The 24,160-nt window shown below is 31.3% G+C and overlaps 1 protein-coding gene across 8 annotated transcripts in view; it reads left to right on the top strand.

Annotated features, from left to right (window-relative positions):
- The window catches only part of LOC126748987 (protein dispatched), a 94,837-nt gene that overhangs the window by 37,217 nt on the left and 33,460 nt on the right, over positions 1-24,160 (top strand). For 3 of the 8 annotated variants that reach the window (XM_050458558.1, XM_050458556.1, XM_050458557.1), the window contains 6 exons: positions 3,572-3,754; positions 7,212-7,596; positions 9,392-9,593; positions 9,706-9,896; positions 9,956-10,185; positions 12,223-24,117. In XM_050458558.1, coding sequence (XP_050314515.1) covers positions 3,572-3,754; positions 7,212-7,596; positions 9,392-9,593; positions 9,706-9,896; positions 9,956-10,185; positions 12,223-13,608 — 2,577 coding nt within the window. In that variant the 3' untranslated portion in view covers positions 13,609-24,117. Of the gene's footprint in view, positions 1-3,571; positions 3,755-7,211; positions 7,597-9,391; positions 9,594-9,705; positions 9,897-9,955; positions 10,190-12,222; positions 24,118-24,160 lie in introns of those variants that run through there. The other 5 variants (XR_007664852.1, XR_007664851.1, XM_050458560.1 and 2 more) reach the window with 5 other exon arrangements.

Genomic DNA, 24,160 nt, shown 5'->3' with positions numbered 1-24,160 from the left:
TGTCTGGTATTAAGAGAAGCAGCATTCAGAAGATATTAAAAAAAAACAAGTTTCATCTGTACAAAATGCATCTCGTACAAGAACTAAACGAAGACGATTTTGATAGGCGAGTACAATTTTGTGAAAATATATCTGAACAAGCCGCCAATGATCCACACTTTCGACTTAATGAATGTTTTTCTGACGAATGCTCCTTTTTCCTAAACGGTACTGTGAATCATCACAACTGTCGCTATTGGACTGATTCAAATCCCAGAATATTTCGTAAAGTGCATACACAACATCCTGAAAAACTAATGAACAAAATTAAATGTTTGGGCTGGCATTTTTGGTAAACATATCGTAGGCCCCTTTTTTACCTGGCAATTTAACAGGAGAGATGTACCTGGAGTTATTAGAAAATACAATTCATCCAGCATTAGTGGAGATACTAGAAAATAACAACGAGTACTTGAAAATCGTCTAGTATTTCAGCAAAATGGGGTGCATTCCTTTGCACTAACCCCACTATGCTGCAAGGGTTCGTCAATATTTGGACCAAACGTTTCCAGGACAATGGATTGGAAGAAGAGGAGCTATTGAATGGCCTCCTGGTTCCCCGGACTTAAGATTTTTTTTATGGGGCCATTTAAAAACTAAAATTTATGCTAGTCAGCCAACATCGCTAGACTATTTGCGACAAAGAATAATTGATGAATGTCGTCAAATCACCCCAGAAATTTTGCAAAATGTACGGGAAAGGTTTGACTAAAACCTGTATTATTGTATCGAAGGCCAACATTTTGAACATTTACTTGATTGATTTTATCTTTAAGCCTTTTATTTAAAATTATACTTTTTAACATTTTTTTGTAACTTTTATTAGCCTCTGTATCGACTAGGCAAATAGTAACGATTTAAAACTTTAGGGTTATAATCCACATAAAAATACCTTCAAAGAAGGTATCACTCGACCCCCTGTTCCATTTAAAAGTTTGGGGGCCCTTGTCACCCCCGCTAGGGCTTTGCCATCAAGGGGGCGAAACTAGCAAAAAAATGTTTCCCCATTGAATCAAAAATTGACGGGTCCGAGGATTTTTTCGCAAATGTTCTGAGGGACCCAAAATACGCTCTGTTTCGTTTTCAAATGGCATGCAGGGTGTATGTATAAAACAAAAACACGTCAAATCTTTTTGGCTAATAGAGTGTTCGATGTTTGGAATTCGTTACCGTAGATGTCATAACTGCTTCTTCTGTAAACTGTTTTAAAAATCGTCTGGACAAATTGGACATTTTTAGTGTTTAAATTTGGAAGCTGACATTTGAAGATTTATTGAAATATATTGTAATGCCTACTTAGTTCATAGAGCTATACAGAATGTAAAATTCTTGGCTTTTATCTAATAAAATAATAATAATAATAATAATAATAATAAATTGGAGCCCAATAGGGTTCCCCAAAAATTATGAAATACTAAAAAATTAAACTCTATAAATAAAACTATTAAACTAAATGTAATTGTAGAACTTGACATTCGGAATTAGGAGTGTTCCGGACAGTAGTATATTCTATTACAATATGTATTCATACGTTATGATCTGCATTTAATATAAGAATGACTTTAATCACCAGTAGGCATATTCAAAAAAATATGTCACAGTACTCGCCAATTTATTAAGAAGTATATTTTGCTTGGTACGTTGTCGGCTACAAAATCTATCAATTTTATAGTATCGTTTAAAAAAAGAAATTATAAAACCTCTGGACTCTCCAAAATAAAGCAATAAATAAATCTATAGCATTTCCCCAAGAAATATAATACAAAAAGTTTATATAAAAACTATAATATTGTGCCAATTGAGAATATTTATAAATTTCAGGTGACTAAACATATATATCAAGTTATCAATGGGAACCGTCACTCTAATACTAAATTTAATCTTGGCAGTAATATGCGTGATTTTAAATTCGCCAGAAACTTATGGTGTCCTAGTTTATAATACTGTGCTTTGAGAAATCACATAGTGATTAGGTGTGGATTTAGAAGTATGAAACTATTATACACTAGAAGTACCGAAGTACTTATTTCCAGTCCTAATCATTGCTTTACTATCTTCGCGCCAGATTCTACCACATAATATAATTGGATGGATATTTGCTAAATACGAAAAATTATGTAGATATTTTACCTTACTTACTGACCTTACTTACAGGACAAATTAACAATTAAAGCCTAGAGTTTTACTTAATATATCTATTCCAAAGGTTGCAGTCTCCCCGGGATTATTTTGTATTAATTCAGACTTAAAAAATGTTTAATATTTAGAGTGTGTATTAAACATGATCTAATACACCAATTTAACGGTTGCCATGAATCTCCGATGTGGAGTTTTAAAGTAATAGTTATTAAACAAAAAAAAAGTTGCTTGGGGCTAATTGGCTAAATAATGTTGCGTAGCATTTGGAGACTATCTGGTTCTCCCGCCTTTTTCGCTTTTGGAATCTTTGAATTATTTCCTTTTTAATGCAAAGTTAAAAACTGAAACAAAAAAACACCAAATGCATCATTTTGGATAATTATTATTTTGTAAAATATTATACCCGTACAAATTCAAAATCTAAAATTTTAGTAACGATAAAATGAAAGTTAAAAAACTAATATTTTTGCCACATCGATCCAACTCACTCTCCCTTCGACGCATGAGTGTTTTTCTATTTTAAATTTATATTATTAAAATATTTTGTTTCTAACCCATTTTTATTTCTCGATAATCGCGAACTATGTATATAACTATTTATAATTCCAAATAATTTGCGAACAGATCGAATTATAGAAAAGTTATGTTTATTTAAATAAACCCTTTCCTCCTTATTTATATAAGAATATGTTTGCATAATTCACAAAAAAAAATAGGAATATTAACCCAACAAACTGATTATAGCAGTAGACAGAAGTTTTTTTTTATGTCTACAAATTTTCGATTATGAGGCAACACAATTTAGTTGTTTAATTGATTTTATAAAACACTATTTAAATTTTTCTTTCGGTATCAATGAAGCACGATAATATCAAATGACGAGTTTTAATAAAATGAGATGTTAAATTAAACCTTAAGTCGTTTTTAGGTATAAAAGAAAAAAATCACTACAATCTCCAATCAAATCAAGAAACAAACATTCAGAAATAAATAAGCCTAATTCTTAATTATTGGGATAAGTTCTGCCTAAAAAACTCGTGATTATTTGTCCTTCGTAAAAGTATTTTAAGAGTAAAATCGTAAGAATCCCAGCTTTATTTGAAATTCGTTTTATGACTTTACGACTTCATACGACTCCACAGCTTCATGACCAAACTTTCAGTTCGTTGCCTAATTTATTTAATATTTATGTTTATGGCCAATGCACACATTTTTAGGATAGAAAGGAAGATTGTTAGCATTTATAATTTTTTATAGTTTAGCATTTATGCTTTTTCCTGATTTTCCCTAAAATTCGATATGCTATATTTTAGCCCCGCTTAATTGATATTTTATACTATTTACTTTTTTAATAATAGTTCATAAGGTAATAATTTTTAAATCTTACTTTTAGGAAAAGGATGTTAAGCGGACGTACCAACTTCTTAAAAAGTGCGCCGGATTTTATCATCGCAATGAACTTAATACTAATTGTTTTAAAAAGAAGCACTGTGATATTCCTGTAAACTGCCTAAAGCACGACGCAGTTGTGAACATTCTCAGTTTTTTGTCTGGCAAGACTTTCTTTCCTGCAGAGGTCAGTACCATTAATTAGATCGGACTAGAAGATTTTCGTGTCATATATGATTTCAAAAAAGATAGGAAATTACTTTATTATAATAAATAAATTAATTTCTTATTCGCATTGATAATTAACGATATTAATAATTATTGATTAAAAATGCAATATTAAATTAGAGATCTAAATGCACCTTTGTAAAAAAATGATTCGTTCTTTCTGATCCTGCATTAAAAAAATGGTTTCCATTTAGAAAACATATTGATGTTGTCATATCGTTTTTTTTAGTCACCCTGTATATTTAATTTCCACGTAAAACAACCCTGAACCAAATTAAAATCGACGGATTGGGGCTTTTTTTTTCAGAAACGGTCTATTTCATTTTTATTGAATTTATCCGCTACTTTACGGATGCACTGTATTTTATTTAAGAAAATCCACTAAATATTAGTAAAAACATTTTTTAAAAGTCATATAGTCCTTACTTCTAAACCCGAATACATTAAGGTTAAAAGGAAATCGTGAATCTTGGATGTAAAATATTCATGTGTATAATTTGCTTATCTAATAGATAAAGATTAAATATGCAGGTTTGGGATCAAGATAAAAAAAGCCCGTTTTCTGTAAAACGTTTTAAGAAAGTCGTCATAGTTTAACATCATTCTCAAGGCTTCACAGAGAAACGCATTCTTCTAAATTTGAAAGTCTAATGTTTTACGTATCAGTTTTAATATAATTTAACAGCTTTTTGTTTATAAAGTTTCAAAATTAGTTTAGAAATTTCTAAGTATAAATTTATCATTGCTGCATCTTACATTCCTCCTGATTTCTACTAGGTAATTATAATATGTCGGATCATTGATTGAATGTTCGGCATTATTTATGTTTATTTTTTACAATTTAATATGGTACAGATGAATGGTATTTCTAATAGAAGAGGCAAATTTTTGGATTTGCTTTTTGATGATTCTCAAATGTATAGAGTATTCCATATAAGACGCGAAAAACGGCGTATTTTTTGATTTTCTCCATATTTGTCAAGAAATTCAAGATAGTCAATCTATGCTTGGAGAATTTGAAAATTGTGATAACTGATACTTTTTTTTAATGGCAATAATTTATTATTACATTTTTACAGAGTTTTTTAATAAGGGTACTATATGTCCTCAATTGGCTTTGAGTTGTCGAAACTTAAAGAGTCACTATTTGATGTATACTATTTAATTACATTTATTAGTATAAAATACAGGTAATAAAGGTTCACCTTATACTTTAATATAATATAACAGTTCAGTGCAACAGAAGAATTCATTTGAGTATAGGAACCCATGTCCGGAAATGCGTCACTACGCCACTACGGCCCTAAGCGTTAAAATTTATAAAAAACATTAATAGGATCTGCTGCATTTATTTTTACCTTTTGTACATGATACCATAACAACAATTGTTTAAAATCAACGCTTATCAATGTCAATTCTCTATGTCATGTTTAAAAATTGTATAGCTCAATTTTTAAACATTTATTGCTAATGGAAAACTTTACCAATCAAGAATTGGCGGATATGCATTTGGCATACGGAGCAACAAACTGCAATGCACGAGCAGCATCGCGGTTGTATCATGAACGTTATCCCGAACGACAGCATCCTGGATACAAAAAGTTTATTGCGGTTCAACAGCGGCTCGCTGAGACAGGCATGTTTAAGACCCAAGATGCATGATACTGGTGTTGCTCGAATCATAAGAACGGTCAAATTTGAAGAAGATGTGCTTCAGCGAGTTGCCGATATAACTCGTATTCTTAACGTCGTTAAGAATACGAGTAACGCTTCTGTCTGGCGGGTACTATACGAGCAACAACTCCATCCTTACCACTTCCAGAAAGTTTAAGGTATGACTGCAGCCGATTTTCATCAATTTTGTCGATGGCTTCTGGATCACATCATTGCACAACCAAATTTTTTACGATATGTTTTTTGGACCGATGAAGCCTCTTTCACAAGATGCGGTATTTTTAATAGTAGGAATAGCCATGTTTGGGACGAAGAAAATCCAAGTTATCAATTTTTCCAAGAAAACATCAGAATCGTTGGTATGTCAACGTATGGGCAGGCATTGTTGATGATTATTTAATTGGGCCATATCTTCTACCGGAACGGTTAACAGGATCTATTTATCTGCGTCTCTTGGAGGAAGTTCTCCCAGAACTCCTTGAAAATGTTCCACTAAACGTTAGACAGCAAATGTGGTTTCAGCATGATGGAGCGCCGGCTCATTTTGCTGTACAAGTACGCGAGTATTTGGCTCAGCGGTTTGGGCACCGTTGGATTGCCAGAGATGGAGCAGTATCTTGGCCTCCTAGGTCACCCGATTTAACGTCGCTCGATTTTTTCTTGTGGGGACATGTTAAGTCTTTAGTCTACGAAACTTCAGTAGAATCAGAGCTAGACTTAATTAGACGAATAACAGTAGCATTTGAAATCATTCAAAACGAGGACGAAATTTTTAGTATAGTCCGCGAAATCATGTGCGGCATTTAAATCGGTGTATTGAGGTTAGAGGAAGACATTTTGAACAATTGTTGTGGTGGTATCATATACAAAAGGTAAAAATAAATGCATCAGACCCTATTTAGGTAATTAATATTTTTTCTAAATTTAAACGCGTCACACGGCCGTAGTGGCGTAGTGACACACTTCCGGACATGGGTTCCTATACTCAAATGGATTCTACTGTTGCACTGAACAACCCCTAGAAGTTTGATCCCATAGTTCTGAAACACCCTGTATAGTTAGGCCTGTTATTGAAGAATGTGGAAAATAAAAGTTATATTTTCTTAATATTGCAAATTTTACAAATCCTTCTTAACTCATTTCCTTTCATAAAAGTTATAATAAACGAGATAAAACATCCCTTATAATTTCTACTTTAGAAGTTGATTATTGTGTGCCGGAAGTAATAGTTAAAACCTATTAAAAGACATCAAAATCGAATTTAGTATGGCTGGGGAAAAATACACAGGCGCTTAACGACCTTACTATTTTAAGCTTTTTAAAATATAACTAGTAAAATTTATATTTTATAATATAGTACACGTCGAAAGTAAGTTCGTTTTAATAGTTCTTCAAAGTTATGAAAAAAATCTATTCGCTCCTTAATTTTTTTTTTCCCATTGCAATAACACGAGATTGTGTTATTCGTTTTTATATGAACTGAAACTGACTACTGAAATGAACTGAACTACTGAAATAATAATTTCTTTTTGATTCCAGCCTTGAGAAAGACGTCAATTCAGATCTTTTCACAACAGAGTTTTTGTCCCTTTTGTTCTAAACTTGCTCCGTCTTCACCAATTAATTATGTTTAAATGTGTTCAGTTCAAATTTGTTAATTTGAAATTCTTATTTTCCTTTACTTCTACCACGTAACAATAATCTTTGTCTATTTCGAACTTTCAGAAATGTTTTTTTTTTAGACATTTATGAATGACTCGCAAATTCTCGAGGAAACTATTTTATTCTTTCCGATAGCTGCAAGCATTGCCAGCGTGTCCTTCTATAAGGAAATTGAAGAAAAACTTACCTCTAAGAAGTTTGAAGGTCTGCTAATAGTAGCGGCGGATTTTGGAATTAAAAGTATGCTATTCGACGAGTACTTAAAAGAGGATGCGCGATTTATGGCTCTGGCAGGATTAATCATATTTATATTTATCTGGTCTTACACTGGATCTTTCTTTTTAACAGTTATGACTGGCGCAACTATATTTATTCAGCTGATTGTGGCCTATTTTTGCTATGAGATGATATTCAAAATACCTTTTTTTCCATTCATGAATTTGTTGGCAATAATTATATCATTAGGTAAGTTTTGTTATTAAATATATTACTTATATTTAATATACTAGTATGACTTAGATATATATTACAATCTCCGGCATGAAAAACGGAGATAAAAAATCGCAATTAAAAAAAATTTTGTGATTTTGTTTTGTTCTAATAGCTTACATAAAAATAAAACAGCATCTTTTAAGTAATTTCTAACAACAATCAACCATTTATTATAAAAAAAAACTTTTTGTTACAACACTACGAAGGCACATAAACAGGTGGTTTGCTAATAAGATGTTAAATTATTAAAAAAGAAAACGTATTGCTAGTAAAAAACATTGAGGGGCATTTTTAATATCGAGTGTTGCCCTTTTTTAGCCATGGCCAAAATCAAGTGACGTCTTCTTAAGCAATAAGGTCCATTCTTCTAAAAGAGCCTATTGTAATTCATTTAAGGTTAAAGGAGCAGGAATATGACATAGTCTTTGCCTAAGTATGTCCCAGATACGTTCAATTGGGTTCGCTTCTGGACTTGACGCTGGCCACTCTAATACATGAATGCCTACATACTATTTCTACTCGTGGTGCGGGATCTGGTGTGGATCATGCACCGGAATAAAATTATTTCCAATAAAATCAACATAAATAACAACAAAATCTTGCAGAATTTTATGAATGTACCTGACAGCAGTTAAAGGGTCTTCTGGAATGACGTACAACTCTGTGCGTGCCTCTGGAGAAAAGTGAACCCTCTACGGTCTTCGCTATAATTTTTTCTCATCAAAATCTTAACTTATAAGTAAACAAATGGCGCCTCTATTCATTTCCACCCGAAGCTTCAGGATTCCTAGCAAACTCAAGCCGCGTAACATTATGACGTATAAGAAGCTGTAGACTTATCGTGAGTCTATAGCAAGATTGGTTTCACCAAGTCTTCGTCTAACGGTTCGTCCGCTTACATTAAGCATGATGACCTACATTTGTATCATGATAAATCGATCATCATGAGCGTTTGTCCTTCGTTGGGCACCAATTCCAGGTCGTCTATTGTAATCTCCAGTTTCTAAAAAATGTTTATACATACCCTGCACAGTGCTATTTGATACGGGATGATATCAAATATATTAAAAACAATAAAAACCCACAGCCAGTGTTTTGTTATTTAAATAAACAGATGACTGTTGTTAGGAACTACTTAAAATATGTTGTTTTATTGGTGGGTAAGTTATTAGAGCAATATAAATCACAAAACGTTAAATATAAATAAAAGGGAATTATATATAAAGTGCTGCGTTTTTCGTCCCAGGAAATACATAGGGGCCAACATTTATGTAGTTGGCTGGATTAGTGCTTGATTTGGTAGCTCGTTACAAATTAATGTAACTTAATAACAAGAAGTTTCTTAGCATGAACAAAATTAGAAAACTGTGCCACACCGTCCAGTACATTTTCATATTTTATGAGGATTTTAAAGTATTTTATCTTCGAGTTATTTAAAGCAGTTTTCATACATTTAACACACATTTGCACTATTTGCTACTTGTAGGAAATTGAAGTAATTTTTAGTTTCTTTTTTGTTGTCTTTTGTTAAGGACACGTCTCAGATATATTATTTAAATTATAAATTCGAGCGGTAGCAAATTTACTTATAAATAATATTGTTTAAATCAATTTTGATTACTTATACATTTAGCCACGTAAGCGACCTATAAGAAAGTAATGTCTCTCTAATAAAACTACCTGTACCGAATAGTTCTACAAAAATTTCGTATAAGAATCAATTAATTTGTAGACCGATAAAATCCAACGAGCAATTAATTTTTTTTAGGAATTGGAGCAGATAGTTCATTTATTTTATGTAAAATGTGGCATGTGAAGAAAAATGATGAAGCTAATGACAATGATGTCCATGAAATATTGACTGGTACGATTAAACATGCTTTTAAATCAATGTTTGTTACCGCCTTGACAACGGCCGTAGCCTTTTGGGGTTCTTATGTCAGTACTGTTACTGCTATTAGCTGCTTTAGGTATGTACTTTTTATAAATTTTTTAAGCCGTACAGTTTAGTAAGACTTACTATTCTATTCATGTTTAAAATTTATTCATTTTAATATTTTAACCATTTAAATAATATTTCAGTATATTTGCCGGGACTGCAGTTATATTAAATTATCTCTTAATGATTTCCTGGATTCCAGCCTGTTTAGTTATTTGGGAAAAGTCATGGCTCTCTCACTCCATACATCCGGTTTGTTTTGTAATGTTCAGCCAATTGTTCTGTTGTTTTAAATCGCAATGGACTATGTCACCTGTATTTGGAAAATGTCTCAGTAAGTTATTTTTAAGAATACTTAGCTCTTGTTTGTTTTACCATTTTTTTTCTATTTAGCTGCTTTATGGAATGGAAAAAAGGAGTTACTTATCCAACTAATCATAAAGTTAAGATATTTTTGGATCCTAAGTTTTACTATTCTGGGAGCAACAAGCGGTTTCCTCGTGTTTGTGAAACCGGGAATTGGCCCACCGGTAACAGCTGAATTTCAACTTTTTCGATCAGATCATCTATTTGAGAAATATGATTTTGAATACAAAAACAAGTTCTTATTTAAAACCGGAGGGGTAAGTAAGTAACAATTGCAAATTAAAACCTTGCTACTTATGTTATTATCAGAGTTGCAAGGTACACTTTATTCAATCATGATAGTAAAGACTAATATGTGTAATAAATAGAAGATTTTCGCGGTTTATACTAATTTATACTAGATATACTTGCCTAGCCTAAGATTAAATAGAATTACTTAGGACTAGCGGGTTTAATATAGATTCGATAGTAACCAATGAAGGTTATAAGCATTTGGTTATGGTGGCATGCTTAATATTCAGCATAACATTAATTTCGTAACTGTTTTAATTATTTTAACGTTGTAGGTGGGATTCGTTGTAAGATTATTTTCAAATTATGGATCGTATTCTCGCGTATTGCTGGAGTATTTTCACCTGATTCCCCGAGCCTGTAATAATGTTCACACCAATAATATCTGCCTCTTTTCCAATGTGTTTCAATTCTTTAACAAGTTTTTCCAGGTTTTCTCTCGCTTGGAATTCTAAATCTACAGTCGCAGTTTTAAGCAATTTTATTTTAACTGAACAAACTAAACGTTTCACGAAAAAATCGTATAGATAGTTCTAATAGCACCTAAACCGTACAGTATTAACAATTACTTAGGTCAAGTTATTTCTCTATTAATAAATTGGCTTGTGATCTTTAGTGGGAATGACTTCTGAAATTTCCATTAAGGCTTTTCCAGTAGCTTTGGATGAGTCTCCAATTATTTATCTCTTATACCCGGTTTGAACTTCTTATATTGTGTTGATTGTTCATATATCAAATAACTTTAGGTGATGCTACTGTTTTTATTGCCTTTGATCCTGTTGTTTTTAAGTTTGCGGGTATTTTCAGTTAACCATTTTTAAGTTTACTATTAAAGAAAATGTATATTTTGGTTATATCTTTAGCCGACTTGTTTCGCAAAAGAAATTTTTGGGAAATGGAAAAAAAATCATAGAAAAATCGATCTCTCATAAAAAGCATCTGAAAAATAAAATACACAAACAATGGTGGTATGCTGGATTAATATGTGTTTTTTAATATATTGGATTGGTCTGATCTGTATTATCTGTTACTGTGATTAATCTGTTATTCCAAATTAACCACCATTATTTTTATATTTTAGATAATACAGGTATTGAAATTTTTTCGTATCTGGTTGGAGAATGACATATTACCTGATTTTAGACATATACCACAAATATATTTCTTCTAACTCTAGAATATTATTTTGAATCTATTATTTAATTAAAATATTAAAATTCAATTCTAGATCACAACAAATTTCTTCGATTGTGTTTCTTAAGTGCTGTTATATTTCTTTGGTTGTGGTTGGTAATAAATAAAACGCTTCAATTCGAGTCTATAACAGCAATGCCGATTTATTTATCTTCAGGTATTTTTATGCCCCGTTGACATTTTCATAAGTATACATGACTTATGTGAAAAGTCAGGTGACAGATTCATAGTACTGATACCAGTAGAATACGTACTCTTACACTTATATGGTTTGAAACATAAGTCATGTGACAAGTGCTTGGTAAGATTTAAAAATGTTAAGATATGTAAACTATTCTTTTTATAAATTTTTAGATATGTAAACTTTTCTATTTGGCTTGGTCCCCTTTTGTATGATATTTTTTATTATGTGTGCAGTTATTTAATCAATTTGAGTTTTTTCATCCAGTCAAGTTAATTTATAAAACTATTTAAAACAAAGAAATTTTAGAAATTATATAATTAAACGTTTTAAATCTTATTAATTTACTATTCAAATTTCAAAGAGGTGGCTGTAAGGTAAGTTAAACTTTTTTTTTATCTCTGTCGAGTCGTTCTTATTTTCTGTATGTTGACTTATCGTTTTACGTCTTTGAATTGTAAGTTATTTGCGTCATCGTTGCTTGGATTATATAAAATATTCATATTTGATTAGTTACGTAGTTTTGATTGAAAGAATAAATACAAGATTTAGGACTACAGTTTTTTTTCACCTATTATCATTAACAAATCTAATGCTATTTTGTAATTAATAGAACTTTTTATTTCAGGAAGACATGACCAACAGAGATTTCCCCATGCCGTTACGATTTGTATGGGGTGTTTTACCAATAGATAATGGAAATCCGTTGGACCCTTCAAACTTGGGAACTTTAATAATGGATCCAGAATTTAACGCCACCGATCTAGAATCGCAAAGTTGGTTAATGGATTTTTGTAATAAGATAAAGTCCCAACCGTTTTATCAGCCTATGGTAATAGGTGTGTCGCTAACCAGTTGTTTTCTTAAAACATTTGCTGATAGCATGAAGCAGCCGTGCCATGATAGATTATCAAAAAAAGATAGAACTCCCTGTTGTAATGTGTCCCACTTCCCGTTTGAACGTGAAGTTTTTAATTACTGTATCATGGAAGAAATGGAAGATATTTATAATGGACCAGACAGATTTGTATATCCAAAAACAGCCGGAGCCATGTTCTCCAAAGAAGACAATCCTGAAATTAAAGCCATTGTAGTGGAGTTTGATAGTAATGTAACTTTTTCATTATCATACGAAAAAGTTAATAAATTTTATCTCGAGTTAGAATCTTGGAGGAAACGCCAGATGAGGACAGCTCCATTTTCTATGAAGAACGGCTTTTTTGTTAGTGAGTTAGGATTTTTCGACTTACAGCGCGAATTAAGTAGAGGTACCCAAACAGCAATTTTCGTGTCCATGGTTCTGGCCACAGTTGTGCTAATAATTTCCACTCTGAACCCTATTCTTACGGTTGCTGCTATCGTTACCATAACCTTTAGTATTTTATCTACTATAGCGGCTTTAATACTTTTCGGTTGGAGTCTAAATATTTTGGAATCTCTAGCAATTTCATCTGCAATCGGGTTATCTGTTGATTTTAGTTTGCATTATTGCATAAATTATAGAATTTGCCCACGAGAAATGGCTGGGAATCGTGAGCAGATTACACGATATGCCCTTTCCTGTTTAATGGGCCCGTCTTTTATGGCAGCACTAACAACTGTGGCCGCCGGGTGTTCTATGCTATTTTCGATAATATTACCATATTACCAGATAGGATTATTTCTAGTATTAATTATGACAATAAGTTGGACTTATGCAACGTTCTTTTTGGGGTCTCTTTTGGCTACCATAGGACCACAAAACAGTTGCCAATATACTTACAAAGCATTATTTCGAAATGCTTTTTGTAGAGAAAATAAATCTACAACACTACCGAACTGTGATTCAACACAAAATAGATCCACTGTTTCGGAATTAGACAGGGTTTCTTTTATTAAGCGAGATACATCACAGCCGTTGAAAAAGAAAACATCATTTCTTAAAGACTCTGCTGTCAGATATACGGTTGAGAATCAAATTAATGATCAATCTCCTTCCAGCAATGTTACAATCATAATGGCAGAGGATAATTAAAGTTTATTTGATAATAATAGTAATAAGCTCTCATATCTATCAGAAGTAAATTAATTTTGATATTTACGAACTATTTTACAATACTTTTTTTAAAAGTCACATCTTTATTTCACTATTTCTTATTTTTACAAGTCGAAAATTAGTTATAAAAAGAAAGTTAATTGTCAAAAATCGAGGGCAGAGCAATTATTTTTTGTCAACTTGCACTTGTCTTTCTATGGATGTCTAATAGTTTGCTTTTAGAACTCTTTTGAGTATAACAATATAATAGTGAAAGATGATAGATATTGATGATGTATATTGGAAAACTATTTAGATGTACTATTTGTTTTTTAGATATTCCAAACGTCAAATGGCGTATTTTCATTAGGAACTAATTGACCTGCCCTCGAACATTTCCAAAAATTTGGAAGCAACATAAAAAATAAAAGAAAGTATTATGATGATAATAATGTCCCTATTTTGCCAGTATTATATAATAGGAAATACCTTTTAGAAACAATAAATATTTTTTATAAAACGTTTTTCAGTATAATAATAATTCTTATTAGTAATTCTTAAAAAAAAAACAAATATAGCAAAGTTTTTATTTTATAAATTACATCTTAGTAAGAGACAATTATTTTTGAAATAAGATATTGCAAATTAACGGTATTTAAATTAGTTTTTTATTGCGATATAATTCTAAAGCACTTTGTTCGCAACAAAATATATATTTTATGTCAAGATTATTTTTCTTTTAACATTACAGTGGCTAAAAAAGTTACTGTTCTGACTGGCATAATTGTTTTGCTCTTTGATTTTTATTAGTTCTCGCGTGAAGATCACCCCTGATCAAAGTACCCTTCTGATAAAGTAGTTATTTTGAATTATTTATGAATCATTATTTTTATCATTTCACCTTTAAGTAGTCGCGAGACGGCAATTTAAATTCAAGTGATTATCCAATCATCCAACTATTAGTTTAGTGATCTTGAAAATTTACAAGCACTCGAAATTTTATAATAAACTGATCTAATACGCCGATCGGCGCATACAAATGGCGTTCCAGTAAGAAGTTTCAGATGTTGGTAATGAATAAAATAACATGTTTCTAACATACCTGCAAGTTATTTAGAGCAGTGTCTAGCTGGACAGTGTACAATTATACGTGGCCACCACGACTTCTCCGGCAGCACATAATTCTTTTGTTGAAATTTTCCATTATTTCTAAATATATTTCTGAGGTACACGAATTATTCGTCTAATTTCTTCTTTCAGTTATTGAATGGTTTGAGGATTGTTTTCGTAAGCTTTGCTTTTTATATGGCCCCACAATTAATGATCCAGTGGTGTCAATTCGTTTGATCGTGCTGGCCAATTTACGTCCCCTTTACTTAAGGTAATCCTCCCTCCAAACCCTGTATACAATAATTTAATGTGTCTCGTACAGTATGACATGTCGCATTATCTTGTTGGAAGCATATCATTAAATTCATGTTCATTATCTCATTCCATAATAAACCATCAATCATTGTTCGGTATCGCTCTCCATTGTAACAGGTTGTTCGTCTTCATTTTTTAAAAATATGGTCCAATGATACCCCCAAGTCAAAAACCGCACCGAACTGTGACATGCTGAGTAAGTATTGGCTTTTCGTAGATTTGTCTAGGATTTTCATTGCTCTAGATAGGACAAGTTCTGCTAATGGCTAAATTTTGCTAACGCCTTTTAACGGACATTTGTGATTTTTCAGCCACACTTTCACACAACAGTTGCACTTGCACAGATCCGGTAGTTTCGAAATTATGCGAATGGTTACTTCTGAGGAACGATTGCGTACACCAAAGTAACGAATTCGGCGACTGAACACCCCTTTTGAAAATATTTTTTAATAACGTAAACACGTTGTTAGATCGTATAGTGCTACTTTTTTAAAATTGTACTGAATTCCCCAATGAAATAAAAACCAAATAACATAAACAAAGTTTTAGATGAGTATACTAGCAAAAAAAAAACATTCGAAACCTCTTATTTATTATATTGGGAAAAGGACATGAAGGCCTGTTGCTCTTTTTTTCTGAAAAAGTTGGCTTGAGGATTAGCAAAGCCCTGTTGATGGAAAGAAACGACGACTTACAAAGTGCGAGAAAAATTTGAATACGACTTCAAAGTAATTTTCAAGAAAGTCTCGAGAAAAACCGTCAGATCGTCAGATGGTTCGAAGAAATGATGCAATATTTGTCCCACATCAAAAAAAATAAGCTTGGTAGAGTAAGTTAATTCGTTTACCAGACGCATCTTTTCCAAGGACGTTAAAGAAACTTTGCTATATCTAAATTACTATAAAAAATCATTAGGATTTAATTTATAAACAGAATTCCTATATTTTTCCTTTATTTGTAATTTGTTTAGTGTTTTCATTCTACTATAGTTTTTTTTGTAGAAATTTTTGTTTTTAAGTTTTATTTTATTCAACCATTTAGATTAATGTATTTATTTTAACAATATTATAATAGTGTAATAAAAAGGAAAATGAAAGATCACTAAAAAGATGCAAAAATTGCCTGTCCTACGTTGACGTCATATGGTGCCGCGCGACTACTTAAAGGTTTAATAATCTGGGATTTATAGAAAATTACATTTAAATGTCATATTTATGCCGGCATTAATAGGCAAAATTGCCAGTCCTGATGCAGACTTACGTTTTTTTATTAATTTTGTTTAACTTCAGATACCTAAATTTATTCACTAAGAGTCTTATTTAAAATAAGGTTTTTAACTTTTAAGCGATTCAAAGCAGGACTTCTCAAAGGTGAAGATAATATGTTGAAGAGTACACGTACTTAAAATTACTTTAAAATCGCCATGACAAAACCACGGTTTTCATACTGCATTTAAAACTGTTTTATTGTGAAACTTTAAGTTTTATATAGATGTTGATGTTTCAGTATCCAGAATTATAATATGTACGTATATATAAAATATTCAAATATGGACAATAGTGTCTCAATCGTTTCAAATTTTAAAGTATAATTCGACTTTTTGTTTGTGAGCTACATATATCGCCTAGACTTTAGGCAAGAATATTACATTTAAATTATCTTGTTTATCTATTTAAACATCACCAAATTATTGCCGAGACTCCATTACCATATCATTGTATTTGATTCCTAAGAATTTCAAGTCGTTTTATTTATTTTTTTGTAATATATTGTAACTGATTAGAGCCTTATTCTTGTCCATTTATTTAGGGCTCTAATAAATATATTTATGTATTAGCTGTGTAGTTTAAGTCTGGCCATAATATATATGTAATAATTGGAAAATTGTAGATGTGTATATATATATATATATATATCTGTATGTATGTATGTATTATGTAGATAAGCATACTAGTTGATTTATAGGAAGAGTTATAAATTATACCGTGCAGTCGTTGGCAGAAATTAAAATGGTAGATTTAATATTGAAATAAAGGAGTTATTAATCTAGAGAAAGTGCAGTAGAAAAAATATTTCAAATTATTGTTTATTATAATAATTAGTTCTTAGCTGTAAAAAATCTACTTAATACGTTGAAAACATTAAATATACATATTCAGACATGCCCGTTGAAATAGGGCAATATATAAAAGAAATATTAGGGTAATTGTTATAAATGCTTTTTTCGACGCCCCAAACGCCAAAAATGAAATACAAACATTATGGTTTTAATTATCCTTAGGTGGTAGTACTAGTACAGTAATAAGGAGCTCCGAAAATATTTATTTCGAACGGTGACTCATTGTGTTCGTTTTATTCTTTTCCCACTCGTTCCTTTAGACTTTTTCATTGTATTACAACATCAAATTTGTTGCCATTCGGAGGTTATATAATATTTACATTGAAGCTGTATTTCTTGTATTGGTATATTCTGACATAATTTGTCGTTTGAGAGATATATGTTGTGGGAAAATCGCTCTATATGGTGAACTCTTTTGGCACGTCTCGATGTGCAATTTGTGATAGACAAAGCACTTCTTTTAATCGGGAAATTATAGCTTGAACGGGTTTAAACCCTACACCAATTGTATGATATATTTTTTTAAATATGATTTTGCTTCAATGCGAATACTATTAGTTTTTTAGATATAAAACTTTAACGTGCGTGATCAGATTTCTCTCTAGTCATATTCCATATACGAATCCAACAGGCAATATATACTAGGATGAAAGTCTTTGTATATACAAGGTTGAATTTAACCAGAAAGGTAGGATTAGGTTTTAATGAAACAGTCCTTGATTAAAATTACCAATTATTTTTATCTGACTGTTATTTCAGAATTAAGTTACAGTATCCTTTGTGAAGTGCATTTTACAGTCCGTATTTTACTTTGTAGTGTAAATGTGAGTCACATAGAGCAACGTTAGAATATTTAACTGGCTTCTTGTTTATGCGCCCCGACATAGTAGCAATGCTGTTTTTTGCCTCTAGGGCTTTGAATACCATGAATTCATTCTTTGTTGATTGATGAAATTTATTTACAGATCTTCTTAAATCTTTGCTGCCTAAAAGCTCATCAATTTTTTTCATATTTTATAGAAAATACTACAACTTAACTAGAATTGGAAGTTTACGAAGAACTCTTATCCCTCTAGTTAAAACTAAATTGCAGTTTTCAAAATTGTCGTAACTGCAGCTAGACAAAGATAATATTCTGAACAAATCTTTGTTAACTCGATTTAGGGCAGAGGGTACAAATGGAAGTTAAGATGAAGTACTGAATAAATTGTCAATCAACAAAGCTCATAATAAGAAGAGTTGGATAGAGAGAAATAGAAAAAGATTTACGTTTGAAGAGAAGAATTAAGAATAGAAGGCTTAACACATTAACGTTCTGTATGTGGTACACTGTGACATCTACTAAAATATAGTTTTCTTCTAAGTATATTTACTGACTAACTGGGTCTGCTGGCTATGGAGAATGTGATCATGATCCATCAACGTTACTATCATTCAACGTGTTAAGTATATTTTTTCTAAATATTGCAAGGTCCTTTCCAGCCATATATTCAGTATTACTTACTATATACAACTCTGCGATTGCGTTTACCACATAATGAACCCATTGATGACCTTTCTCTCTTATAATAACTACTATATAATAATTATTAATTAGATATCATTAGTTTGTATGGATTATTTATAAAATTGAAGAGAAGACTAGTTCTGTGATATTTTTATCTCTTTACTACATTTAAGTACCTATATTTATTTATACCAGTGAGTATTACTAATGTTCAATTCAATTTTTACAGGAAAAAAATCTATTCCATACTTTGGTAAGGCCTAATAAAAATATTATATTATATTCCTGATTGTAAAAAATGTACTTTTGTAATCTGCTATGTGACAAAATTTTTATAATCTGTTAGTAAATTGATGCGAGCTCTACGCTCGTAGAATAACGTTAATATGTTTTTGTAAGATTTTTTGTAGGCCAACTAGCGTTCTGTTATTTACAGGGTTGTATACAGGGTGTTCTTTCAAAAATATTCCTAATTTTGTATATCTTATACAACCCCTAGTTACCAAAGCATAATTTCTATGCTGCAGATTATTTGTTTGAGAGTTTATCTATTTTTTTGTATATGTGTAAATGTGATTTTATGCCGAAGCCCCAGCAAAGTCCATAAATGATTTTAATCGTGTTATTCGTAGGCTATACTTTTGTAATCCGTTAAGCGAAGTGGAAATCAGAGCGGTGGAAGATACTGTACGGCGACGGTCACTATGCGGACTAGACCTCGCAAACCAATGCGTTTTTTCAGCGGTAAATGTAGTCGTATAAACCATTTCAAATTAAAGTATGCAATGAATGCAGACGCTTTGCTTTTGGCTATGTTAGCTGACGAAATGCCAAGATAAGTTTGAAATTAGGTTCCTATTTATAATGTTCCAATTTATAATGTAAGATTTAAGTATAATAATAATTTGGATTAAAAAAAAAGGTGAGTTTTATACAATATTTCCAAAACTAGGAGAGAACAGAGAGATTTTTTTGTATACTTTAAGGGCGGTCTAGACACAACGTCTTACCAAACGATAAAACGTTCATCCGAATCGTTCGATAAGAAGTACAAAAGAAGGGCGGCCACACGTATCTAACTTATCGGTCAAATTTTAGTTTCGCGACGCTTTTGGTCATGGAAGAAGCGCTTCTTTGGCCGCTCTATGCTATTTGCATTGCATTAAAAAGCACAAATAAACGAAAAAAATCGAAGATTAAAATGGTCGAGGGAATGGCTGTTAAAAAAAACGGGCATTTTCTCATGTCAGATTATTACGTGAACTACTTAAAACCAGATGATTGGCGTAATTACTCGAGGATGGTACTGAAACTTACAACCATTTTTTAAAATCTGCTACTCCTTACATTAAAACGCAAAACACATACATGAGAAAAGTCATTTCAGCTCATGAGAGACTTATTGCCTCTTTAAGATTTGCAACAGGAAGAAGCTACAAGATTTGGAAGTCACCACCATCATGTCCAAGCAATCACTGAGAGAAATAATACCGGAAGCTTGTGACGCTATGTACAGGATTTTAAAAAAAGACTACCTAAAGGTAAGTTTTAGAAAATATTTTTATTAGAGATGAACTAAATATTATTGAAGAAGAAAAGTAAAAAAATAAAAAACGTCTTCTATAATAAATACATAAATAAACACTTCCTGTTATTAATTTAGTTTCTTATTGTTATTATTTTGGTGATACCACGTTTCTTATTTCTTTAAACACTCTTATTGGATTTAAAATATAAAACATACTGAACAATATTTTTGGGATTAGAGTCTGTGTCCTTTTCTGAAAATAGGGTTCGGTCGTCTGATCTGTCTGGCCAATCTCAAGTAGCGAGTGATAAGGTTCTTCTTTGTTTGTTTGTTGTGAAAATTTTGTACCTGATGAAAAGATGCCCCTTTATGGTATTTGCTACTGATTATGGAATGATGTGAAGTACGGATTTTGTTCAATATTGGAAAAAGTAAAATTTGTGTTAGCGGGTTCCACGCCGGAGGAGGAGGTATTATTTGTAGCTGTTGGGCATGCTGTTTTTGGCCGATTTCCAATTTGGATTACTCTTGATGCCAGCCTTGACTTGGAATTTGTCCATTTGGTTCGATATTGGTGACGGTGTATGGTATATTGATGGTTAAAGTGTTGCTTTCTGATTTCTCGTTGAGACTGTTGAGGAAGAGGGTGTTGGTCTTAGTTATAATTTTGGAACATCTATTTAAGGATCATATGTCCGCCTTAAATAAAACATTAGAGATAAGTTTCATTGCAAACTTAAATTGATCAGGATGGACTGCTCGAAGTCTAACAGCGATATATTTTCCAAATCGGCCATGTCAATCTTCCTGCAATAATTCCAATTTACTTCAATAATTCCTTTGTAATAATTCCTTTTTATATGATATTTTATACTCTGATATGCTAAGTCAATCTGAAAGAATAAAACATTACAACTTTATAAAAAAAATAAAAATACAACGTGAAGAAAAGGTATAAAAAATTAAGCATATTTGATGCAAATCAAAATTCCATTAACTAATTTAATAATAATAGTTCAATTTTTTTACATTTTTTTGCTAAATTTAATTAAATGATAAGAACTTGCATTTATTAGTTACCTACTTTAAAGGTAAGAGAGAGGTAAGTAATGTAGTTTCTTTCTCTGTTTTAGTTTCCAAAGAACGAACAAGACTTGTTACAAATAGCAGCCGACTTTGAAACAAAATGGCAAAAAAATCATCATTGGCAGTATTGATAGCAAGCAAATCAGGATTGTTCGACCCAAGGGAAGCTGATATTATTATTTTAACTACAAAAAGACGCATAGCATAGTTCTTTTGGCAATAGCTAATGCGAACTGTGAGTTTATCTACTGCGATGCTGGCACAAATGGTAGGTTCTCTAATGGTGGAGTAATTGCTAATATCACATTTTATGAAAAACTAGTTAGTATCCAGAATCTATGTTAATTCTAAAGAAATTCTTGAATATATGTTTATTGATGATGAGGCTTTTGCAATGCGTCCAGAGCTTATTAAGCCATATAGTAGGGAAACACTTAATAGAGATTGAAGAATTTGTAACTATCGGTTATCCAGAGTCCGACGGACTATTGAAAACAATTTCGGAACTTTAGCGTCCCGTTTTCGAGTTATCCACACTGCTATAAATTTGAAGATAGAAAACATTGACAAGGTTGTTTTAACATATTGCGCATTACATAATTTTTTTCGCAAACAATCTCCACAAAATTACACACCTCCAAAAAGTATGGATAGAGAAATTTTTCCTGTAGATTATTCTCTTGAGTTAGGAGACAGGTGTGATCCTAATTTAATGCATGACCTTCAAAGAGGAAGAAGAGGCCAAATTTTAAATAATGCAAAAATAGAGAAAAGTTTTGTGGCCATTTTACCAATGAGGCTCAGTCCCATGGCAACATAATATAGTTTTTCAGTAGTAGGTCATAGTTTGTAGTACATGTTATAAAAAGAGAATTGAATGCTTATAGAATCTACTTATATTATTAAATATACATTACTTACCTCTTTTTCACTTTCCTGTTGTCCCTCATCATCGATAGTATTTGTCGATTGTCTCATTTGATCTTGGTCACTCAGAAACTCAAGTATATCAAAGTAACATAACGTCGGTTTGTAAATATCATCTTCACCAGCAATGAATATTATCAATTTCCTTGTATTTTTCAATCATTATTTCATATGCGTCTGACTTCTTATTCCGACCACTATAATACTGGGCACTTTTAACTCGCCACAAACAAGGAAAATCACGATACAGTTTAATCAAATCCCTTAAAAATTATCGGAAACAATGACGAAGATCAGACATATTGCTTTTAAATTTTTAAAAACAAAATATCTTTAAATACGCATACACGAAGCAACACAGTGCGATATATACTACAAAAATATACTAAAACAATTTTCGATAAAACTAAAGTTTGTCCACACGCTTCAACTTTTCGAATCAATTTTCATAAAATGATGCATTCCACATCATATTTTCGACTTATGGGTACAACCTTATTTCGATCATGCAAGACGTACTTTTTGTGTTCTACACGCGCCGTTTTACTTCATGCGACTTGTCTGATTCGATAAATTGTTTAATAAGACGTTGTGTCTGGACGGCCTTTAAAGATCGATTATTTGGATGAAATTTTGAGAATTTAAAACCAAGGCAGAATACTAATAGAACTGAATAATTAGTAAGATATAAAATAAATAAATAATAATATTTATGAAGATTTAATTAAGATTTTATATTTCAAACAAATACAAAATTAATTTTACTTCAGTCAAGTATTACTAACTATACTAAGTATTGTAAGCATGTTTTTATAGAATTGTATTTATTATTATTATATTTTTCTATGTAGCAATTTGCTAAATAAATAAACATTATTATTATTATTATTGTTATTATTATTAAGCATTTCCGGGGTAAGCGGGTAAAGCGGGCACGTTGAATGGAACGCGCTTCGATTTAATTAAAGGCATATATTATCATCTGTTCACCACCGCTCTGATTCGCGCTTCGCTTTGGGTTTTATATATTTATTCGTTTGCGCAAAGTAAAAGACCGATCTTTTCTAATTAATGACCTTAAGCTATGGCAGAATAAACCGTATTCAAATAAATAATGTATGCAATAGATACGCGTCCAAGGACACCTGTTTATTCTGCATAGGAAATTTAATATCTTAGATATAAAACTGAAGAAATTTTTATAACAGCTATTATAAAGCTGGTTTAAAGGGGCCACCTTTAGATAATTCTCTTCATAGACAGTCCGTTCAATTTAGAAATTATATACCTTACATTAAGGATCTAGTACTAAATCAATTAATCTTTTGTTTTCTTTTTACTGTACTATTGTCAGTAAGACTATTTCTTTGTTTTAGCCTGTTAGTAGTCTTAAATATAATGCTATTTCTATGAATGTTAAATATATGGCATGAAACGAGGAAGTAAAGTAAAGGCTCCACAGTATTAAACTACCCTTTTTAAAAGTTATTTTTCATATTTATTTCTTCTTTTTAATATCATTGATCGGTCAAGTGAGTTATATGCTATGAATTGTTATTTAGATATTTCGATGGTCAAATATTTTATAACGTCCTATATTAGGCCACTAATTTTAAAAAATATATAACGAAACAAATCCGGAATTTAATATTTGCCAATTAAAAAAAATTGTACCCTGAATATCATCCTATTATTATTTTTTATTTTGACAAGAGTGTAAGCGACTTTAAATGGGGTTAAATAGATTGGATTAAAATAATATACATATATTGTGTTATTTGTTAAATGTTAACTATATTTTAGGACAAGTTAATGGTTCCTGTGGCACGTCACAGGTATTTTTGTTGGTTGTATTATTGTACTCTGTATCAACTGTGCTAATATGTACTTAATAAACATGGTTGTGGATACGTGTAATTATGCATTTTTAATTGCCTTTACCTATAAGTAATATAAGATG

The sequence above is a fragment of the Anthonomus grandis genome, chromosome 22, assembly GCF_022605725.1.
Source record: "Anthonomus grandis grandis chromosome 22, icAntGran1.3, whole genome shotgun sequence".
NCBI lineage: Eukaryota > Metazoa > Arthropoda > Insecta > Coleoptera > Curculionidae > Anthonomus > Anthonomus grandis.
This window is presented reverse-complemented; position numbering and strand designations above follow the sequence as displayed.